The sequence below is a fragment of the Fukomys damarensis genome, unplaced genomic scaffold, assembly GCF_012274545.1.
Source record: "Fukomys damarensis isolate Sample0158 unplaced genomic scaffold, DMR_v1.0_HiC HiC_scaffold_5, whole genome shotgun sequence".
Taxonomy (NCBI): Eukaryota; Metazoa; Chordata; class Mammalia; order Rodentia; family Bathyergidae; genus Fukomys; species Fukomys damarensis.
In genome coordinates, this window is record NW_022900917.1 from 57670487 (window position 1) to 57692019 (window position 21533).

The 21533-nt window shown below is 36.3% G+C and overlaps 2 protein-coding genes across 2 annotated transcripts in view; both read left to right on the plus strand.

The window, feature by feature from the left end:
- Nucleotides 1–11827, plus strand: part of Pcmtd1 (protein-L-isoaspartate (D-aspartate) O-methyltransferase domain containing 1) — a 37982-nt gene extending 26155 nt beyond the window's left edge. Inside the window, exons 4-5 of the mRNA XM_010605546.3 lie at nucleotides 540–663; nucleotides 8896–11827. Of these exons, the coding sequence (XP_010603848.1) occupies nucleotides 540–663; nucleotides 8896–9263 (492 nt within the window). The 3' untranslated portion in view covers nucleotides 9264–11827. The remainder of the gene's footprint in view (nucleotides 1–539; nucleotides 664–8895) is intronic.
- A 1920-nt stretch (nucleotides 11828–13747) lies between these two features.
- Nucleotides 13748–21533, plus strand: part of Pxdnl (peroxidasin like) — a 442040-nt gene continuing 434254 nt past the window's right edge. Inside the window, 1 exon segment of the mRNA XM_033759138.1 lies at nucleotides 13748–15923. Within this exon segment, the coding sequence (XP_033615029.1) occupies nucleotides 15760–15923 (164 nt within the window). The 5' untranslated portion in view covers nucleotides 13748–15759.

The following is a 21533-nucleotide window of genomic DNA, read 5'->3' on the forward strand; positions in this document are numbered from 1 at the left end:
CAATAATAGCAGTATGTTATGCATCAATAGCAGCAACAGCTTTTCCAGGTTCTGCAGTCATCTGAATGAAATTATAGACATTCAGCACACTCCATTAAAAAAACAAAAACAAAAGAAAAATAACCAGAAAACAGCAAAGTTCTGTTGCTGTTGTGGTACCTGGCACCATTTTTTTTTATTAGCATCTTAATCATCATCTGGAGAAAGAACATTCTAGAGTAACATCATTAAAAATAGCTCTGATAAAGTACGGTCCCTACTACATATCATAAAGCAGGTACAAGATATTTTACATTCACAGAGGTATGATACAGTACCGTCCTACATCGATAATACTAGAATCAGTTTTGCTTTGAAATTTGCTTTGTCTGAAAATAAGATTGCTACCCCTGCTTTTTTTCTGGGCTCCTGTCACATGGAGAATTGTTTTTCATCCTTTCACTTTCAGTCTATGGGAGCAATTCTTTTAAAACAAAATTCTGACTATAAAACAGTCACATTGCTGGGATTAAGCTGTTCTCTTTCTTTTCTCTAAATAGTTAACACAGATTATGCGAACTGGACAAAACACTTGGGAAAGTAAAAATATCCTTGCTGTTTCATTTGCTCCACTTGTGCAGCCAAGTAAGAATGATAATGGCAAGCCAGATTCTGTGGGCCTCCGTAAGTAGATCTTTGAGCTTTCTTATTGAATTGTCACTTACAGTATTCAACTCATATGCTTGGAATTTAATAGACTGTGTAATTATGAGCAATTAAGTAAATATGTAGCAATACATCCAGGGCATTTATTAACCATTTTTTAAAATGAAACCCTTTCTTGGTACAGGGTACTGCTAGTTGTTGTCATGGGAACATGAAAAGAAGGGGCAAGTCAAATTAAAAATGAATTTATTAATTGTAATTTGTAATGTGATAGAAAGCGATTGTGAGGAAGCTCAAGGTAATAAGGAAAGTTTTTGTGGGAGGCAGCATCTGATTTATAACTGAAATATTATAAAAGAATTTGTCATGTCAAGATTTTGCATATAGAAAGTGAATTCAAAAGGCTGAAGGCTAAAACAAAGAGGATCATTGTTACTCAGACTGGGAATAAGATCCAGAGATGAGATGTTCATTGGCTGGCTGTGAAAGATGTCTTATCATTAGGTAAAAAAGGGAAGCAGGCCAGTTATAAATCTTTTCTTATACCTAAGGACAGAGCTGATACTGCTATAGATAGATTGAAAACAGGAAAAAGTACTAACAGTGAGGAGAGGGGAAAAAAAGGAATCAATTTTTCCTTGAAGTAGGTATGGAAAGAGCAGATTTCCTTTTGGGCAGGTTTGACCTGCGTATTAGCATACAAATGTCAAGTAGTGAAATGGCCATAAATCTACTACAGAAGCATGGATTGAGAATCCTCAACCTAAAGATGTCAGTTGAATCTATACTCAGATGAGAATGGAAGAGACTACTTTGGGGAGGAAAGGAGATGGAGAAAATATTTTAGATTAGACCTGTAATCAACCAAATTTAGAGATAAAACAGGAAAACTCAGTGAAAGGGGAACAAGGTATTAGAAGACAAAGTTTTATAGGGGCCAACTAGACCTTGAGAGCAAGAGGAGAAAGTTATTAATTGGTTTCACATATATCATGATTTTATTGACTGGTAAGTAAAATTCTTTACCAAAGAATGAGTGTCTTGATTTGTTTGCTTTTATTTCATAGGAATCTGGCTTTATAGTGAGAGTTAATTTTGTTTTCAATATTCATTTTTCTCTCTTGAGCTGTCTGACTTTGGGACCTTTTGAGATGGTTTGGAAAAATTTTTTAAAGTAATATTTGTAAAATGCTTGGCTTAGTGCTTGGCAGGTAATAAAAGCTTAGTAAAAAGGGATGTTAGGATTTGGGAAGAGTGGTAAACTATATCTGTTTTTATCTGTGCCTGTTCTTACCAATTAGAGAAATAGACTGGAGGCCAGATAGCCAAGAATTGGAATACCAAGCAAAGGCCATGGGAGAAAAAACAATAGCTTAGTTCTACATACCTGGTGGTGTAGTATTGGGGATTGAACCCCAGGGCTTCTAACTTGCTAGGTAGGCCCTCCATCTCTGAGTCTTCTACCCTAGACCTTGTTTGCATTCTTAAATTAGAGAAACTTACCCACCCAGATGGTATTAGCCAGCCTCCCAACATGGCAGGTTACTCTTTAAATACATGGGGGAACGGAACCCAGTTAACATGTGAATCCTGGGAGGATGCCAGAGCTACCTGTGGCCAGCTGCTTCTTAGACAACTTGTCTGAGCCATTCCCTCTGCCTTGGGAAGGAATGAGGGAGGTGATGCAGAGAGATTCAGTGGGCTCAGTGAATGTAACTGAGAGTGTCAGTGTCTCAAAGCTATCTTCACCTGCACCCTGGAGAGTGATTTATGAGCGTTCTTATCCAGTGGGAGCCCCTGTCATAGGAGACCTGAGGGGGACTCATTCCATAAGAAATGTGATGTTATCGGGCTGGAACTGTAAATGTAAACTTCCTTCCAGTCCAGTCAAAAGAGGTTTTGTTCTGGGTGTGCTAGGATACATAAGTCCTATTTAGAGGCAGGGTCAAGTGACTGTCACTTGTATCTGTATTCATTATGATTGTTTCCTTGAAGTTTGCTTTTAGCACACAGTAAATAGTTACCTATATATGTATTGTATGTTGTAATAGGCTATACTGTACTGTAGTAATTGAGTACCTAAATTCTATGCTAAAAATGAGAATAATAGCAAAGTAAAACTTTTTCTTCTTAGTTTTCAAGATTAAAATTACATTTTAATAAGATTCTTTTGTTTAATTTATCATAGCAGAGTAGAAAGTAATAAAGACAGCTGGGCATGATGGCTCATGCCTGTAATCCCAGCACTCAGGAGGCTGAGGCAGGAGGATCGCTGAGTTCAAGACCAGCCTGGGCTACATAGTTCCAGATCAGTCTCAACTGCATAGACAAACTGCATTGAGACCCTGTCTAAAAAAAAAAAAAAAAAAAAGTAAAGTGAGAAAAAGTTACCTGACACAATTTGACAGTGACCTAAATGGCCTCATGTGCTTTGTATATAAGTATACTTGTAGACTCCTCTGTGGATTTTTGTGCTGTTTAAGTGTTTTTGTTTTTAACAGATGCAATTAAAAGCTTCAGAATTCTATCACAGTCATTTCCTTTTTTATCTGACAGTTTCCTCGTTTAGTTTTTGTTAAGTCTTAGATGTAAATGTGATTTTACAATAATGCGATCTAAGAATAACATGATAATATGCTGTAAAGGAGCAATTCCTTTCACTTCATTTTAAGGATGTAAATGCAGATACATCTAACTAGGTGATAAGATTCATTGATTGGATTGCATATTTACAAAATGTGAATGTAAAATAGAAATAAATTCAGCATGATAGGATAAAATGGGGTGTGGAAAACCAGGTTTTTTTAAAAAAAGTCCATCATATTCCTGAAATACAGACAAAGTATGTCTAAACTTTCAACAGAATAATCTGGAAAGAGTTGTGAAGAAGACAGAAGTGTTGATAAAGTAAGATTAGCCAAGAGAGGTAACTGTCGAAGCTGTGTGCCAGGTGTATAACAGAATGAATCCCCCTTTGGATAATATTTACTTTTCATCATTTATTTTTAATTTTCCTGTTTTATGTGGATTTTTTTAATATATACTTTGACACAAATATTTTTGGAAGTAGCCAATGTATATGGTTTACCAACAAGCATATTTTTAAAAAATGGCTAGGAATATTTTAGTTATGGAAGGTTCGAAATTTTTTTAGTGCTGGGCACTTGAATCTCCTAAATGAGATCAAAGTAAGAAGCTATGTGTTTGGCTATGTGCCAGGTTCATTTTACTGTTGGCTCTGTATACTTGAAGTTTCTGTAACAAAGAGAAAAAAGTCACTGGTTGTCAACAACAGTTTTTAAAAATAGGTTAGGAATTCTGAGTTTCTGAAAATTGGTATTTGCTAAAATTTTATAGCCTATAGAGAAACAAATTTTCTTTTCCTTTTAAAGTAAGTCAGAATAGCTTACTGTTTAGAAAACACTATCCTGTTAATTATAGGGAGTCAAAATAGAAAAAAAATCCTTGTATACAAAGAAAACCGTAAGAAAATACATGTAAGTCCTGTGCCAAATGTATTTTAAAGCAATAAAGTTATTCATATCAAGTAGCTTATTAAAATGTACTTATAATGTTTCCTCTGATTCATCACTAATTTTTATTCACCTTAAAAGTCATATTGTTATTTTTAAAAATTTAAAAATATTTCTATTTGTGCCTATTAATTTTACGAAATACTGAGTTTCAAGTGTGGTGTTTTTATATATGTGTATAATGTATTTTGAGCATATCCATCTCCCCATGACCCTTTCTTATATTTCTTCCCTCACTCCCCTCCCTTTATTCCTTTCCTCTTATCAAATAAGAGTTATCTTTCTTTCTTTGGTGTGTGTGTGTGTGTGTGTGTGTGTGTTTATGTGTAAAATTCTAGAAATAAAGATACATTGTTTAAAGTTCAGGGACAGAAGAGACTTCATAACTTGTAGAACACGGAGCTATAATGAAGTTGGTTCCTTTGTAGGTTACACCAAAAACATAAGTTTTGTATGGTTTAACTTATATAAAATATTGTAAAGTATTGTCTTTAGTCTTTGTTAAAAAATAAAATGAAATCTCTGGTCTTGGGGTTACTGTAAAATGTATATGGAGCCTACCTATGGAGAAATACACGGAGCTGAACATGTTCCCACCAACTTGAACCACTGGCGGTACGTGCATGACTGTCCCATCTGGCACCTGGTGGTACAAACTGATCTAATCACTTGTATCAGCCTTTTTAATAAAATTAATAAAAAGTCACCTGATGGGATAGTTACACATGTACCAGTGGTAGTTCAAGCCAGCTGACAGTAAAACACTGATGGCCCCATCCTGAACATGTTAAGTACATTAGAGGTAACCTTATCTGTACTTTTGGAGTTAAACACTTTTAACATGTTCATGATGGACCATAATAAGTATGTCTCCATGCTGGGTAACTCATTTGAATTTGATTGTTCCGGCCAGCTTGAACATTGTTGGTACATGCATGACTGTCCCATTGGGCAGCTTGTACTATTTCTCAGAGGGTCTTTGATTAGAAGAATGCAAAAAAAAAGGCATTGATTTAGCAGACCAGCTGTCACTATATTATAATTCATAAATTAAAATGCTATAGCTTTAAAAAGTTAATATGCAGCTAATTTGTTGTATAGCAGTTGTTAAGGGTACATTACATATACCAGCAATGGTACCTGTAAGATTTCCTTTTTAAAATTTAGCAAATTATTGAACTTTTTATGAGTATATATTTCTTTGAATTTAATGAAGTAAATAAATGTTTTATTATAGTAATTTTAATTGATATGAATAGTGTTAATATTGACGTTTGGGCAGTAATTCTTCACATTCAATCAACTTAGATTTGGTCCATTTGTAGACATTTATTAATGTTAGTAAAAAGAGTGATAAAAGTGATTAGATGTCTTTGTACCACGAGTGGTTTAAGCTGCCTGATCAGAAGGTCATGGATGTATCACCAGTGGTTCAAGCTGGTGGGAATGTATTAAGTTTAAAATAAATGTTATACAGCTGTCAGGACTAATATTGTCCGGTGTATTAAATCCGTATTTCATAACCAGAATCATTAGAAACAGGAATGTTAAAAAACAGAAAATATAGGGAATATATGAATAGGTAGGGCTGACCCTTACCTAAATGTTTTTATGTCACTCAAAAGCATGTTTAAATGAGGCTCATCTGGATTTTAGGATTTTTCTGAGTGTTTAGGTTCATACAGCCAAGACTGAATCTTTTTCCACACTGGATCCAGTTGGTTTTTAGTGAAATTCAGGTATTGTTCTGGTGATTTTTTAGGATTGAAAGGTTCGTTCCTAGAATAGCAGACATTGTTGGAAGTGAAAGAATATAACTGAGTTCTTGACAGGGAATGCCAGTGATGTGAAAGAGTTTCTAGAACTAAGCTGGATAAAAAGACTAATATGATTTTTATTTCTTAGATTCTTTATAATTCCAAAAACCTTTATTTATCCCCCCCCATTAAGTTTATTGCTACATTTAAAGCAAACAATAGAGTTACATTTATCATTGGGATCTTGTACCTTGACCTGATATGTCTTGGTTCTTATTTTTTCCCCATACCCTTGCCCTCCCTTCACCCCTTCACCCTTCCCTATTTACAAAGACTTTGTTTCCATTTTCCCAAAAACCTTTAATAGGTTTTATTTTCCCTCACTCCCTTTGTAGAAACTCTTAGGCTTAGGCCTCTGCTCTGTCTGAACTCCCTCCCCTCTATCCCTAGCCCAAGTTTGTACCCAAGGTCCAAAGTCATGACCTAACTCCTTTTGTTTGCAGAGATATCCTTCACTCTGTGGCCAGCACCTTCCATTCAGGCCACCTTCCTCACTTATAACCCCCAGCAAACTGTGTAACCTCTTAGCATGCATTATTCAAGCTTTTGGATATAAAACATTGAAAATGGTCGCTAATATAATATAGTAGATATTATTCCAAAAGACTCTAAATGTCATCTATATGAGCCTTCATTCTGTCTTTTAATAGGCTAAACTCATTTGCTTAGAGCTTTGCTCTGCTCCAAGTCCCATTTTGTTTTGATGTCAGCTAAAATGTAACTTTGTGGCTAACCAGTCATAGAGCCACATGACTAGTATTTTATTTTCTTCATATCCCCTTTAAATTGTTTTCTTTGCTTACCCTCTCCCAAACAGTCTCCCTGAGTGCAGGAACTTAAGTAGTCTAAATCACTCACTGTACCTAATTGAGTTAAGTGCTGACCTATAGTTTAACAAATGTTTACTGAGTAAATCTAGTACAATGGGAGCTGAGAGACCCTTCCTTTCCCTGACTTGAATTTGGGCAGCATCCCAGGGCCAGTCCTTCTTCCACTGTAACTTAATCAGAGTGAACTCTAGAACAAACACACTTGTTAAAAGCCCCTAACTCAGGATGACTCAGCACTCTGTTAATCATTCTAGTCAGTCTTACCTAGAAACCCAGTGAGAGGTGCCTGAGTTGGAGTGCACTTCCTTAGAAATCCAAAAGCCTGATTTATCTGTATGCTTTTGGCTTTTCCTGTCCTCCTAGCACCGCTTTTCTGTTCATGCCACATTTTTGCTTCTGACACTGATCTTCCCTGAGCACGTTTTTCCTATTATTTTCCATAAGTATAGCTGCTTTTCTTTAACCATTGGATGTATGCTTGCAATTCTTTGCTTACTACACACAAAAGCCTGGACTCTACCTGTTAGATCTTTCCCATGGTATAATTTGGCAAGCCAGACAGGAGTTGAACATAGAATCTTCTGAGAGTGAACTATTTTGAAAGAGATGCAGAACAGGCAGAATTTTATATATTTCAACGCCTAAGGGATGATGTCTTGTATCTGTTATTACTTATTCATGTTCAAATTTACCAGTGCCAGAAGTAGGATTTGAACTTGGATTCTTTTATACTGTTTTAGTTTCTACTCTCTGTACAGTAGTTAGGGCCAGGTCTAGAGCAGTAGAAAAAGTAATTTTTAGCTGAATGATTCCAGTGTGGTTCTTTGAAGTTATTTTTATTTCAGGTTTCAGTACAAGGTTGGGAAAAGCTTAAAGAAGAGGTTTTGTAATGGACCAATAGATATATGCTCAAAGATTTTTAAATTAGTCTTGAAAGTCTATGCTAAAGTTAAGTGAAAAACCCTATGTACTACTGCAGGTGTACAGAGTGGGAGATATTGGGCATGGCCTGACCATTGGGGTTGGTGAGAAAGACACGGGGAGACTGTTGTGAGCCCTGATAGGTTGATGTGCCATGCAAGGCCTATGCCTGTAGGGCCTGTGGAAACCTGAGGAGCTGACTGCCCAGATTCCTCTGCAGTCTACAGGCAGAGATCGACTACACATTAACACTGATAACTGAAGGAGGCAAAATTTTAGATGTTACAACAACAACATTTGGAAAGGGGATATCTAAAAAGAGAATTCCAGGAGTAAAGAAATTAAGAAAAATAAATATTTTTAGCACTGCCTAAATGAATATGGTTATGTTTTATTTTGGTTTGTTTTTAGATATTTGAAAAAGATTCTTGATAATTTATTTTCACAGGATGGGAAACTCAGTTTCAGGTGGGGTGTAAAAAATGTATTTCTCTGTACTGTATTAGAACAGGCAACAAGAAAGTGTGGGCTCTAGGGCTTTTGCATTTATATATCTATAGGAGATAGGACTAAGCAGACAAGAGACTTACCAGGTTCTCTGATATATTTGGTATAAGTAAACATTGCTAACTTTAAAAAATTGTGATGTTTCTTCAGGCTGTTAAAGTATTTACTCGTGGTGTGACCTCTGTGGTCCTTTGCCATGGGTTAGTTCTGTTTGTTCTGTGAAAAACAAAGAAGAGCTATGTGTATGCGTGATGGCTTTAGCAGACAGAGACAACTATATAAAATACTGCCTTAGAGTTTTCTTTTTAATAGATTGTGCTTTTTGTATGATTTAAATATCAAACAGTGTAAAAGGATATATAGGATAAAGTTGCTTTCCTATTCTTGTCCCTTAATCACTGTATACTTACTATTTCTAAATTCTTATTTATCCTTCCATAGAATGTAGGCAACCATGTGCCCTCCCCCTTACACCTTTTAAACCTATATGTTGCCTGTTCTCCTAGAATGGTCCTCAGCATGTAATAAATACAACCAAAGTCAGTTTTTATAGTTTTGTATTTACAGAAATGTACTAAGAATAGACATGTTTTGTTCTGTGAAGCTTTAAACAGTGTATAATTTTTTTTAATTTGTTTTTAGCCCCCTGTGCTGTCAGGAATCTACAGGACTTGGCTCGTATTTACATTCGACGCACACTTAGAAATTTCATAAATGATGAGATGCAGGCCAAGGGGATTCCTCAAAGGGCTCCACCCAAGAGGAAAAGAAAGAGAGTTAAGCAGAGGATTAACACTTATGTATTTGTGGGTAACCAGCTTATTCCTCAGCCTCTAGACAGTGAGGAGGATGAGAAAATGGAAGAAGATAACAAAGAAGAGGAAGAGAAAGATCACAGCGAAGCCATGAAGCTGGAGGAGCCACCTCAAAATTTACTGAGAGAAAAAATCATGAAGCTGCCTCTCCCTGAATCTTTAAAAGCTTACTTGACGTATTTTAGAGACAAATAAATCAAGGAGAAAAAATACCTGCTGATACTCCTTTAGTCTTGAAAATGTAGCATTTATTAGGGGTTTAAAGAGAGAATTATTTCTTTGATCAGAGTGAATTATAGTGGAAAAAAGTATAACTTGTCAGTAACAAAAACAATGTATTCATTGATTAAAATGAATATCTCTTTTATAAAATCTATTTTTCTTTAAATCTTGGAAAAATGCTGTTTTAACTCAATGATTTCAAAGTGGAATGCAACAATAGTCAAGACTTTGTGTACTATAAATCCTTTTCTGATTCCTTACAGACTTGTAGTGGTGAGGGTTAGATTTAATTTTCTATAAGATTTAAATAATTGTTAAGCATATATAAGTTGAATTGCAGTTTTTGGTGTTTCCTCTATGAAAACTTTCTTATCTAATAAGGAAATCAGATGCTTTGTAGACCTATTTACACTTTTGTTTTAATCACTCTTGCTGAATTGCTGTAGATATATTCCGGGCAATATATGAGTGCAATAATAATACAATATATTGAATAATTTAGCTTTAAAAAAGTACATTTAATGAAATTTTACAGCCCTGCAACTTTTGCTTTTGAATCTGTTGCCAAAAGACATGGGGAAAATACTTGCTTCTCTTATAAAGATTTAAAGAGCACAGCAAGTGAAGTAGGAAGTCTATACTTAATACAACTCTTAATTTGTATGGACCCTTTACATTTTCAGTATTTAAAAATAATGAGGCTGTCTTAATTCTCTGGAATTTTAAAAGATAGTGTATTTAGGTTTTTTTTTTTTCCTGTAGTTCACTGTATAAAATACTTCGTGTAAAACGATCGTTGTCCTGTCTGACTGATAGTGTAGAGTGTGTGAAGGGATGAGCACGAATGACTACCACCTTCTTGGGAGCTCTGCGTTGCAGAGCATATGTGGTCAGCTGATGCACTTTAGCACGTGAGACTTATAGTTTATCCGAATATTTATCTTCGACAGGGTAGGGCTGAGCTTGCCTACATTTGCTTTGGATCTTTCTGTTATAAGAAACAGTCACAGAAATTGTGTGTAGACACCTTTGTGTTAAACATCAGGTTCAGAATTATAGTGTAATATTTGGGACCTACACCATGTTCATTTAACTTACCGTATTTTTTGGTTTATTCATTAAAATCGTAGTGGTTCTCATTTTTGCTTTATGTTAGTTACATACTTTTACATCACACAGCTTATCAGTGATAAAACCAGGTAGTAAATGTCATTATAAGGATTTTTTTTTTCTTAGTAAGACCTGAAAACAAGTCATTCCTTGTTAAGAAAGCATACAGTATAATGTATTTCTACTTAGTGTCATAGATCATATATTTTTTAAAGGGAAATATTTGGAACTGTCACTGTTCACCGGCATCACCGTCACTGTAGTCATTCAGATATGCTCAAGGAAACTCAGTCATTGTGAGTGAAAGAATTCTCTCTTTACCTGGACTCAGACACCATTTCAGCAGTCTCAGCTCCAGTAGTTCCATACATCTAAAACAGTTGTTTGAAATAGTCTAAATATGATATTACACCACATAATTGAGGCTATTTTAGTAATGTGAAAGATAATTTCAGGGAACATGTTTGTCTTAAACCCATGGCTGGGGTAGTGGTGGTATGGAATAAGAGTGTCTGTGATTTTTTTTCTGAGGTAAATATTAAATCATTATCATCAAGAAAAGCCCTCTCTCATCTGTCTAAAAAAGAAAATAGTTTCATACTTCTGTCATACATTTTGGTAGACATGTCCCTTTGATTTTGAATCTGTTTCAGAAGTTTAATTCTGAATACTGGTGCCCCTGTATTTTTATCTAGAAAACCTAGGTGGAATTTTCATCTTATTTGCCCCCCATTTCCATTTTTTTTGTTGTTGTTGGAGCTAGTGTTCAGGTATGTAAAAATAGATATTCTGCAATGATGATTTTACTATTTAGGAGAGTTTTTGTTAAGGATATATTTGAAGATTGACATTTCCATATTGTCTTTTTCATTCTGTTGACCTTGGCAAATTGTACAGATTTTCATGATCATTGCGTATTTTTTGTCATTCAAATGTATCTTTTGTGTTTCTAAATGCACTTATTTTACAGGTGTGACTTTATCAGTGACTTTAAATAAAGAGGTAGTAATAAAAATTCAAGTGAAGGTTTTCTCTATTAATGCAGATATATTGGACTAAGGTTACTTTGGGTTTTAATTTTTTTTAAAAAATTTACATTTACTAGTATGGAAAATTATGCTCTACAGTAAAGATATGGAAAATAAAGTAAAAGGAAGTAAAAATGAGGGATATCATTGGAATTTTATAGATACATAAAACATTAGATATCATTTAATTTAGGCCTTTATTTTGTTGACAAGATAGGCCTCAAGTCATGGCTTATTTTACCTAAGTCACACAGCTTGTTGAAGACAGTGTCTGAAATAGCATCTACCATCAGATTAGTCCCAAGAATCTGTCAACACCACCATAGCTACCAAGAAGATAATCTGAATCTATACTGCCTGTTAGTTGATATATTTGGTTCTAGTATTAATAAAGAAAAATGTTACTAAAATAACATACATAGTGATTAAAATAAAATACCAAAATGTGTTGATTTCTGTCTGTTTGAGATGAAAGTGAAGGAAAGCCTGTTAAATTATTGGAAGACTTGGAAAATTATTTAAAATAAACAATCACATACTTAAGCATAATTCTTCAGTGATCTGGCTTTTCTTTTTCTCTTTTTAAATTTAAACGTTCTCATTGCATCCATGGATATATGTTAGATTATGGGATACAGTTGTCTGTGTGGACACCTTCCTTTTGATTTTTGCCACCTCTGAAGATTATAGAGATGTTGATACTATAATTATTTTGGTGGTACAGAGGACTGAATCTAGGGTTTTTGCACTGAGGTGTATCCTCAGCCCTTTTATATTTGAGAGAGTATCTCCCTATTTCCCTAGGTTGCCCATGCTGGGTTTAAATTTGAGATCCTCCTGTGTTAGCCTAATACCTCCCTGGGACTATAGGTTTGTACCATCATGTCAGCTAAAAACTTTATTTTAACATTTCAGTAGATACGAAGGATATTTACAAAATGTATTTGAAGTATGAGGAATAATAATTCGGTACACCTGTAGGTACATGTGTACCTACTGGTAGGTTCAACTCTTAGCATCACCAGAATTTGGATGCCCTTTCCGGATGTCATTTAATCCCTTTTTGGGTAAATGTTTATTGTGACATTGCTTTTTGCTGTCATTTTACCATTTTTTAAAAAAATTAATTTCATTGGTACATGTAAGGTATATAATATAATGACAATCACTGGAAATTTGCACCTTTACATAATCAATCTTGATTATTTTTTCCCTATCCTCCTGCTCTCCCTCCAGCCCCTCCCTCCCTCTCTATCTACAAAGACTTTATTTCCATTCCCCTCCTTTCCCATACCCCTTCCACTTCCCCTTTCTATTTCACATTATTATACCTTTTAGTCCTTATTTACACTTTTAAGTTTTCACTAGATCATTTTACCACTTTTGAAGTTACATTTTTAGAAAATATGCTCTGGGTGATTACATTCTAATCCATTCACCTAAATTTATCAGTTTAGTTAACTCTCCTATCCTCCTTAGAGATAACAAGGGACTCTAACTTTATAGCACTCTACCTCAAAATTCTATATGAATGCATTATGTGTTTTAATTCTGGTATTTTTGGCCACATTTCAGTTACCTAACCGATGCTTAATTAGATTTACTCCAATTTACACTTGTGTTTTGCTCCTTACTCGTTCCTCAAATCATTCCAATTTCCTTTTGCCTACAGTACATCCTTTTGAATTTCTCTTAGGGAAAGGCTTTAGGTTGCTAACTCTTAGTTTTGTGTGAGTAAAAAATTTTTTTTTGCTTTTGTTTTCTTTTTTAATGTCTATTGGCTATACAGATTTGAATGTCAGTATTTTCTCTAGAGGAGTTAAGGTTTCCTTGTGTTCTAGCTTGCATTGGAGCTGTTAAGTCACCTAACAGCTGTTTTAAAATTCATCTCTTATCTTTGCTTTAAAGATTTTGTCTTGACCTAGTTAATCCTTTGTAGTTTCATATAATGGGTTTAGGCGTGAATTTCTTTTCATTTTCTCTCCCTAATAACTTGTATTGCAGCTGTGTGAGTTGGTCTTTTTTATCAGTTCTTGATAATCTTTGCCACTTTTTTAAAATAAATAATGTCTCAACTTTTTCTTCTTAAGCACTGAACTTTAGATAATTTCTTCAGATTAATTTTCTGATGACTAATTTTCTTTAAAATTGCTTTAAATACGCTGTTAAACCATTATATTGAGTTTTACTATCTGTTCTATTTTCATTTCTACTTCTGCTTTTTCAGATCTGTTTTTATTTTGAGACAAGATATTTCTTACTAAATTGTAGTATCTGAACTCTGAGGCTTCTGCTCTTAATGTTTCTGTGGCTGGCATGTATAACTGTTTTTTACATTTTGTGTGTTTTGCTGGCATTTATTACTTTCTTTGGTATCTTGTGGGAATTTTATTAGCTGCTGGAGTTGTTGCCCAGCCATGACCTCTAAATCCTCACTTTAAAGTCTTCTGGACTAGAGAGGTAGAATGGTCTGAAAATCCATTTGAAGGCTACTTTGGAAATAGCACACCTCCAGCGAGACATTATTCCTTGCCTCCACAGGGAGATTTTGAAATATGCAGTTTGTTTTTGGCATTCTCTGAGGTGAACAGAGTGGTAGACAATTGTGGGAATGGAGGTTATCTCTAGTTTACCCTTAAGGTACAGCTGTGGCTTTATGTAAGATTTTCCATTTAGGAAGGGGCCTTTTCCCTATACCTTGCTACCACCCGGTGAAGTTCATTTCGCTTGGAAAAGCTGTCAAGCTGAACCAACCTTGGGTATATACTTAACCTCAAGGGCTTCTCATTTCATTTTGTTTTTTGGACTCTTGTGCATATTTTACTAATGTCTTAGTAAAATATGTCTTATCAATGTCTTATCTGGCACACTTCTCAGAGAGCTGTACGGAGGCACAATCAGGAGGATACTAGTTATTAGCAGGTCCGGTCATGGGTGCGATGTCCAGTACCCTGTAATTCTTAGCCTTGTTCTCGGTTGCTAATCAGTTGTGTGTGTGTGTTTTTAATTCAACATCATATTATGTCTCTACAGTGGAAAGATTTTGTCTTTTTCCAAGTCAGACACTGGCAAGAGCATAATAATTCTAAATAGCATTAAAAGGAGCAAAAGTAGCTTTTTTTGGATTATTGGTATACTTAGGCAGTAAAAGATATGTGCAGTGGCAGGCATACGTAAAAGTTTATTTTTAAATCACTCTTGTTCATCAAGATTGTTTCTCCAGATCTTTCTGTATTTTAATTCAATGAATACCACACATATAAATGAACATTTTGCCAAAAGAGGGCAGTATTCACCTACAGCAGGATGTAAAGAGGCTGAAAAATTACTACAAAAAGGATGAATTTATTTTTCCTCCTAAGGTTGATAAAATTTGACAATACTCTCCCTACTCAGTAGATTGGTCTTTCAATCTGGTCATAAGATTCACTACCCACATTTTAATTTTTCGATTTTATATTTTTAAAACCTTTGAAAAAAATTTTAAAAACCCGCTTTCAGAATAATTAAAAAGTGGATGTTTTAACTGTAGTTAAAACATTTTAGTGTTCTGCTGTGCAGAAACATTTTCCCCCAAAGGGGCTGCTCATCTCAGCGAACTGTGGCCAGGGGAACCTGCAGATGCACAGCACTCTCTATCCATCACCTGCTCTGTTCAGGTTCTCACACAAGTTGTCCATTGGTTGTTTCCTAATCAAGCAAGTACGTGAGCAAATGATCTTAGACATTAAATATTAAGGAAATCAAAAGTAGATGTATTGCATCTTACATAAGTGAAATGTATTGGGTTTAGGAGTAGATAGATTCTAGCAAGAAGTGAAACTTTCAAACCATGGTTTAGAAGGAAGGAATATGTGTATCTAGATGAACTAATTAGAACTGCCTGCCCTTTAGGATCTGGCAATGTTACCAGATAAAAAGAAAAGCTGTTCTGCATGGATTCAATAAATACTTAATCAACATGAGCTTCAAAAGGACAGCTTGAGGCTAAGAGACTGGGGCTTACAGAAAACATGCAGTGGAAGCAACTTTGGAAAAGTTTTTATTTGCATTCTACTGCTGAAAGAGGCTTTTGCACTCAACAAGCTTCTCATCCTGTCTGTCCCTGGGAGTCTAGTGCCTCCTAGAGCTGTAGCGCCCTCAGCCCTGTAACGTGATCTTGCTCCTCCTGGATTGGTCAGGGGGTGCCTTTTCTCTGGGATCTGCTTTCAGCCACTGCTCCCAAGCCTGGCTCAGCCTAGCCCCTATCATTTGCACCGCACAGCTGCTGCTGCTGCTGCTGTTGCTGGTATTCTGCCTGTGGCTTTGCCTCTGCAGCATCGGGTGGAGTGATGGAGCCCAGACTGCTCTTTTGGACCACCTGCTTCCTCGTGGCCAGCTGGTGCCTGCCGATGCTGCCCTGCCCTAGCCGGTGCCTTTGCTTTAAGAGCACCACTCACTGCATGCACTTGATGCTGGACCACATCCCTCAGGTACCACAGCAGACTACAGTCCTGTAAGTGCACATTGCTTCTCAGCTGGGACTGAGTTTTTTTCTAACTTAAGGTTCCTGATGCTCTGCTTATCCAGTTGGAAGAGGTTTTTCACTTTAGAAACTTAATGGTTCTGGGCTGGTAGACTGAAAAACGTGAGCCATGATGAGGTGACATAAATAAATTTGTTCTGAGTGCATTTCCCTTTCCAATACTTTCCAGAACTTACCATTGAGAATTCTCATCTAAATTCTTCTCCAGTAATTTTCTTGCAGTGAACTCTAACTTTTTTCCTATCCTTTTCTCCCAAGTCCTTTGGACTCCTAATTGGGTCAGGCTGTGACTACTCCACTTGGAAAAAAATCTTATTTCAAAATGCGGTTCTGATTGATTATGTGCTGGTCTGTGCCTTCTAGGAGCATGATGTCTTTGCTTTCAGCACCCGGGACACTATGTGTCCCCAAACAGGCTGGCAACTGGTCCGGGAAAGCTTAGTATTTTTAAGTACTTCCTGAGCAGCTACTTAGACTAATTGTCATCTATGAGGCATTATGATATGTTAGAATAAATCAGAATTTAGAAGTTAAACACAAGTTCAAATCCTACCTCATTCTCTATATTTTATTTTGTTTTTTGGTACCAGGGATCGAACTGAGGACCTTATACTTGCAAGGCAGGCAGCAGAACCACTGAGCTAAATCCCCAGCTCACTCATGCTCTTTAATATGGAGATTACATATACTGTATATTTAAACTGCAAATATTTATATAAATTGATTTAGATTAAGTTAAATAACATTTATTAGATAACTAGAGAATTAGGATAAAATTGAAATTTTATCCTAATTTATAAACCTTATGCCATAAGAGGAAAAAAAGGAATAATACTGAAAGATCATTCAGATCCGAGGGCTTTACTGATCCATGATGAAGGTTTTACAGATTGTGTAGTGTTTGTGTAATATAGAACTGCTTTCAGTGTTCCAGTTTATTTCTGGACAGAGGAAGTGGCCTACCATCCCTGGAATTTGGAGATACTAATGTTTAAGATCATCACTATACATTTTTCAATCCTAATTATGAAGTACGGAGGTAGTTTGGTAATGAAAACTTCAAGTTGCATAGAAAATGACCTGTATGGTCTGTAGATTTTCATGATTGCAAAGCATTTTTAAATTTTATTTGTATGGAAATACTAGTCTTACTGTAAAATAAAAGGACAAATTATTGGACATTGGTGCCATTACGTGGGGCTGTGCAGGACAGTTCTAGAAGTGCCTTCCTACTCAGACCCATCCATTTGTCATCTTGTACTTGACAGTTTTCTAACTGATAACAAGAAAATCTTAGAGAAAGGGCAGCTTGTCTGATTAAGTGCCACAAAGTTAAATGCTGCCAAAGGTGCGATTTTGACCTAAATTTGGTTTCTAGTGGAAGTAGCATACATTTCCAAAGATAATGAACAGAACTGAAAAGACTGTCAGCCTCGTTGGGAGAAACCTTCAGTATGCGTTAAAAACAAAGCTGAATGGTTGGGTGCTTAGGCTCTGAGCCAGATGCATGCCTGTGAGTAAGGTGCCACTACATATTCAATATGTGTTGCTTTGGCTACTTCTTCACTTGGTATCTGATTTCATAATCTGTAAAATGAAGATTCTGATAGTGTTCACCCTACTGAAGATTGAATTCATGCATTTTAAATACTTGGAGAATTACGTAGTCCTGGGAAGTGCTATAGAGTTTTAGCTATTGACAAATTAAGGGCCAGAGTTACAAGCTCAGACACCTGCAGTAACCTGTGATGATTTGAGGGATGTAGCATGCATGGAAAACCAGTGCCTGAAGAAAATAAAGGAGAACCACTGGCCTCGACTTGGGAGTGTCTGTGGACAGAGGGGGTGTGATGAAAAGAGGCACATATGGATAATACATCTCTATGGCTTTATCTTTACACATACTGGAAGGGTCCTTCCGGCCATCCTGACAGTATCATCTCAGTTCTGTTCATTACTTTGGAAGTGCATGCTACTTCCGTTAGGTGCTGCTCTCTTCAAACACCTCCTTAGCTGACTGATGCCCTATGACAGTTTAGCCCCATTCATGATCTTGCCATAATTTTCAAGAAAATACAGATATCAAAAATGAAATTCCTAGCTTTTAAATATTAGTGCTAAATATGTTTCTAAAAAACAAAAGCAAAAATGTCCAAGTCCAATCTTAAATGTTTCTAGGTTGCTTTTAGTGCAGGCCTTTCAGTTTGTGACCTCTATTAGAGAAATGGTATAAAAGCTGAGAAAAGGTGGAAAGTACTTTGGCTCCATCACTTTTTTAAGCTAAAAATCCTTGACATAGGGTTATATTTTTATGGAAGCAATTTCATGAAGGACCACCACTGACCCCACAAATCCTGAGAGAAAGCATTTTTTGTTTGTTTTGGAGACAAGATCTCACTATGTAGTTCAGGTTGGTGTTGAACTCACTATGTAGCCCAGGCTGGCCTCAGGCATGTAGCAATCCTCCTACCTGAGCCTCGCAAGTGCTGGGATTACAGGACTGTACCACTGTGCCTGGATCTCAGATCAACCTTTGAAAGGTAAGGTGAGTGAAGCCTGGGTGAATTTCTCCCAAACAGCAGCATCAGTAATTTTTGTTAAGCCCCAATTAAATATGATGCATTGTCACCATAAATAACATGGAAGAAATGTAAACAACATATTTAGCATTATAAACAGCCAAAGGGCTTAGTAAATGCTAAATAGTATTTTTTCTTTGAATTTTCATCTTTACATGTTTTTAACACTTTAAATATTGAAAATATTTTCCTCAAAGATAGGAAAACAGCTATTTTTAGAAGATTTATTATGGTAAATCAGGATTTTAAGAAAAACTCAAAACTATGTCCCTAATTTTAATTTAATTTCAACTGTAAAACAATAGTATTTTTAAAGTTAACATCATTTAAAATTAAGTTATTGCCTTTACAAAATGTTACTCTATCCTGTATATTTTAGTAAAGAAAATATTTTAGAGTTTGAATTTGCAAACTATAAATTTCTAGCAATGTGCAATCTTGTTAGGGAGTTGATTCTGTGTGGTTAATTTGAGCTGATTCCACTCTGTCCCAGTATCATTAAGTTATAATTTTTAAATCTTAATTACTGGTAGGAAATAAGATCTTCAATAGCCGATACAGGAAATCGGCTGAGACTATGTCTGTAGGCCAGTGAATGTATAAAGACAGTGTGGCTTATAAACAATGGAATGTTATTCAGCCACAAAAATGGATAAATTCTTGTCATTTGAGGCAACACAGATATTGCTGAGGACACTATGCTGAATGAAATAAACCAAACACAGAAAACAACCAATCTCACCTATGTGTGGAATCTAAAAAAAGTTGACTTCATTGAAATAGAGTAGAATAGTGGTCATGATAGGTCATTAGGTCATTCTTGGGGCGGAGGGATAGAGGAAGGTTGGACAAGTGGACCAAAATACAGTTCTGTAGGAGTTCTAATGTTCTATAGCACATAAAGGTTACTATAGTTCACAATTTATGATATATTTTATAAAGAACAGATACATTAAAAGACTTCCAATAGGAGTTAGAAATGTCTGGAGCAATGCAACAAATAGTTGCTTTGATTTGATCATTACAGATTGTATAATGTATTATCATACTATATCATAAATATGTACATTGATTAATTGCAGTACTAGGGATTGAACCCTGGGCTTTGGCATTGAGCTACACCCTTAGCCCATTGTGTTATTTTTTTTTAAATCTGCTTTTCATTTATTTATTTTTGTGTGTGTGGTACCAGGGATTGAACCCGGGACGTTGTACTTTGTGAACCAGGAGGTGGAACCACTGAGCTAAATCACTCACTGGCCCCCATTTTTTTTTTAAATTTTGAGACAGTATCTTGCTTGGTTGCTAAGTTGGCCAGGTGAGGGTCCTCCTCCTCACCTTCTCAGTGCTGGGATTACAGGCATGTGCCACACCACCGTCTGGCTCTAAATTCTTTTTCTAAATAAAGAAATGTGTTCTTAGAATTCCTAGGAATGGGGCGATGGAGACTCAGATGAACTTTGTGACTACACATCAAACAATTTAAAAACCATATGGATTACATTAGAAGAATTTATAAACGTAGAACTGTTTTGATGATGGAGGATTCGCCTGAAAGTTAAATGCAGAAGTATGTAGGACTGGGGCTGGAGCTCAGTGTTAGAGAGCACTCTGCTGCCTTCTGAGAGGTCCTGGGTTCCATCCACAGCAGTGCAAACAACAAACCCAGTATGTCCATTGTGAAATATTAAACATTTAATTTAAAGGCATTCTCTTTGTGTAGAAATCTTGTCCTTGTTCTCTAAATAATACAAAACTCTTGGGGGAATGGGAAAATGACTTCAATGTAGCTTTTAAAAAAGTGTATCCAGCTAATAAAAATTTCATTTTGTTCAAGAAATAGGCTTCCTTCGGTTCTTTTTTCCAGACATTTTGTCTTTTAATCTAACCCTCAGAGGTTGCTTTGACCTTTGAAATGGAATTTTTCTTTACTGACCTGTAACTCACTGGCTTTAAATTATCCCTTGTGCCCGTTCATCTTAATTGTCCACTTGACTGAATTAAGAGACTCCTGGAAGGTGATTCTATCATGAGGACGTGACACTCATCACTAGGTTATCCACTGATGTCCATAGCTGAAATGTGCTGCTGAGAGATGGGACCCACAGCTGTGGAGAGAAATCTCTTGCTTGTGTTCTTGCCTTGCTCTGCTTGCTGCCTTCAGAAGCTAAGCAGCTTTGCTTTGCCATGCTTTTCCACCTGATGTCCCCACCTTGGAGCTAGCTGACCATGGACTGAATCCTCTGAAACTTAGCAAGAATAACCCTCTCCTCCTTTAAGTTGTGGGAATCAGGTGTTATTCAGGTGCTGGAAACAGCAAAGGTGACCAGTGTGTCCCTGAGCAGTACTGAACAAGCCTGAGCTCCCTTGCCCCCCTCTTCGCCTTGCTTGGTTGTACTGAAAGCAAATTGAGTGCTGAGTGCTGGCAAAATTCACACCTACTTGGTGGATGACTTAGCCAAAGAAAGGTAACCAAAAGCTGTACTACCTCTTACCACATCATGTCCTCTGCCTAGGGTAATAGTTGAGAAGGAGGCAGCAGATGTTGGATTGCTGGACCCCCATGGACAGCCTGTGGGCACAGTAAAGAAAGGCAAGGGTGGAGAGGGGAAGGCTGGCGGCCAATAGCACCACTTGGGGGTGTGATGCATCCTTTAGTTCCAGAGAACTACACATTTGGAGTTAAATGGTACCCCCTACAAACCTGTGGTCCCAGGATTTCCCATGGCTGCTCATACTTAGATAGCTTATGTTGGTCGAGTCAGCAAAACTGTTTTCTGTGCTATGCTGCATTTCAGTCCCAGCTTTAACATGAATGAGGTGAAGGAAAGCTTCAGAGGATGGTAGCAGCAGCATGATGCTTCAAAGCTGTGGGTCCTGCTCTAGTTGGGGATCTAGTCTATACACCTAGAAGCAATGGAATTGTGGTACAAGTCTGGTGCAAAAAGAACCAGTTTTTTGTTTTTGTTTTTTTTTTTTTTTTTTTTTTTTTTTTTTTTTT